Raw genomic sequence first — 2,418 nt, forward strand, 5'->3', positions numbered from 1 at the left:
AACAAACACTAGTCTTCACCTTTCCATCCTCAGCCACAGACGGTCCCTGTATGTGCAATTAGAGTCGACCTGTGACTGTCACTCCCTTTTTTCACAAAATTAAGGAAAACATCATGAGCATTTTCAAGAATGAAAATAGCTGTGGGAACGCCTAGCTATTCCCAAACTTAAATTTAAGCCTTTTCACTGCCCACCCAATCCTAAGGCGGCTCCACCACTGCCGGCTCTAGCCTGCTTAGCTACCCTCTTTTATTGCTCCAAGCCCCTGCCTCGTTAGCAATAAAACACATATTCCAACGCAGAACCCCACTTAGTTCCCGTCTCTTAGCACACACACCCACCGAACACTCTAAACATGCCCTGGACATTTACTCCATCATTTGGGGACTTTTATTGCAGGAAGAGTGGGACAAAATTTTAAGATCCTGATAACATGTTAGGAAGAAATTTCCTAAATTTCTCAAACTTTGTAATGTGGCTCTAAATTTTACCATCAAAATATCCATCTGTGATCATGAGAATGGTAAAAACCAGTGTTCTGATGTGGCACCTTTTACCTAACCTTAATTACTTATAGAACTTACAAATGATTTTTTTTCCAGAGGTTTTATTTGATTGCACTGGGTGGTCCATTTAGAACCCTGTCAATACAACCGGACTTCAAAAAAGAAGGATTTACAAAGGGGCCACTTTACACAATGGCCACGGTGAGGATTACACGAACCCTAGAAGGTTCAGAGTTTATTTTGTGTAAATATAGTCTAGACTCATTATCTTACCCCATCTCACACCCTGGAGCAAAGAAAGGAATAAACCTGACGAGAAAACAGGCAGGAGCTGGAGATACTGGGGACAAATGCTAAAATGAGCATTCTGAGTGGCTCTCTCTTTCAGAGCTGTCACCTTGCTACAGGTGGCTCTGGCTGGAGAGCAGCAGAACAAGGAGCCTGGGGTGTATTTGAAAACTCCCAAGTCAGACCTGCAAGGCCGAGCCTCGCTCAGCCACGAGCCCTCTGACGCGTGGAGTGGAGCCAGGAAGGAAGGAGGAAGCCCCACCTCCCAGGGAACCGAAGTCCCCTGCCTGGATACTTACGCTGACACTGTCCCCAGGACTGGCGAGCCCAGCCCCAGCAGCAGTCGATCCTCCCACCGTAACGACACAGGCCAACCGACGACACTATCTGCCTGGGCCACCTACCAAACAGAAACATTCAAAATAAATAAAGACACTCTTGAGATTAAAAATTATTTCCTCTGTTATTATTTTAGGAAAAATATGTTAAACCAATTTCCTACAAACTCCTTTAGGCCTGCAGAATTTAAAGGATAAAACACCTTGACAGAAATAATGCTGCTATGATCTAATTTCACATTTCACATGGTTAAACTAACCCCCTCCCTCAACACACAAAGGTAGGAAACAAGGGGAGAGAAGATCCTTTCTTAACTAGAAATAGCACCAGCTAAAACCAACATTTCTCAAGGCCGCCACTCACAGGACAGTTTCTGAAGCTTGAAATAAAACAGATTCCACCAAACCCACACCTGTTACTGGGGGGGAAAAGCCAGTTTTGCCTGATTCGTCATAAACTGAAAAGTATTAAATGAGATATGTCAAAGCAGAAAAAAGTTTCTGCCTCACATAAAGGGCAGCTGGGGCAAGGAACAGAAAGACACGTAGCTCCTCAAAAACCAAATGAAACAGAGCTCGTTTCAAGATATAACTTTGGCAGAAACAGGCCCCGGAAAAGAAACGTACTAGGAAAAAAAAAACTCTAAATAAAACCAAGGCGAGTTTAAAGTGTAGCTGGCATCTCAAGTGTCCTTGTGGTTCCAAACTCGCCTGCGTCAGCGATGCATCCTATTTTCCTCTCTAAGGTGAATGACTAAAGCAAGTGCAGTTGCAGGAGACAGATGGATCCAACACTTGGGCGCATGATTTGGTAAACTGTTCACCTGTTTAGATTCACGCCTAAATGGACATGTTAACTGGCCACTTTAGACATCTTAAAGCTACATCAACACAGCATGCGTACCACGCAACGTAGTTCTTGCTGCAAATGCGTGTGCAAGAAGTACACATCAAAAAGTAGCTGTTTTTTTAGGTTACAGATTAAAAAACAAAAACATGCATCTAGAAAGAAATACACACCATACCCAAATATGGGCAAAGAACTGGCTTTTCAAAATAACACAAAATTAAAAGGTCTTATCTGCTTCACGTCCTGGAAGGAAAAAAAAAATTAAAAAGTCTGGCCTCGGGCTGCTGCCCACGCTTTCTTAAACACTCCTTTCCGTTCCACGCCGCTTTCCTCTCCTGCCCTTTCCAGCCCCAGGCCCGAAGCGCGAAACAGCCGCTGACTTTCTGTTTCCTCCACCGGGCGGCAAAGAGGCAGCTGCGCTTTCTCCCGGCGCCCC

General features: G+C 44.5%; 1 protein-coding gene across 1 annotated transcript in view; it reads right to left on the reverse strand.

The window, feature by feature from the left end:
• The window catches only part of NPNT (nephronectin), a 127,231-nt gene that overhangs the window by 84,610 nt on the left and 40,203 nt on the right, over positions 1-2,418 (reverse strand). The window contains exons 2-3 of the mRNA XM_012655086.1: positions 1,497-1,590; positions 1,094-1,194 (exon numbers count right to left, since the gene is read on the reverse strand). Coding sequence (XP_012510540.1) covers positions 1,094-1,194; positions 1,497-1,590 — 195 coding nt within the window. The remainder of the gene's footprint in view (positions 1-1,093; positions 1,195-1,496; positions 1,591-2,418) is intronic.

This window comes from Propithecus coquereli, unplaced genomic scaffold, assembly GCF_000956105.1.
Source record: "Propithecus coquereli isolate 6110/MARCELLA unplaced genomic scaffold, Pcoq_1.0 Scaffold46, whole genome shotgun sequence".
Taxonomy (NCBI): domain Eukaryota; kingdom Metazoa; phylum Chordata; class Mammalia; order Primates; family Indriidae; genus Propithecus; species Propithecus coquereli.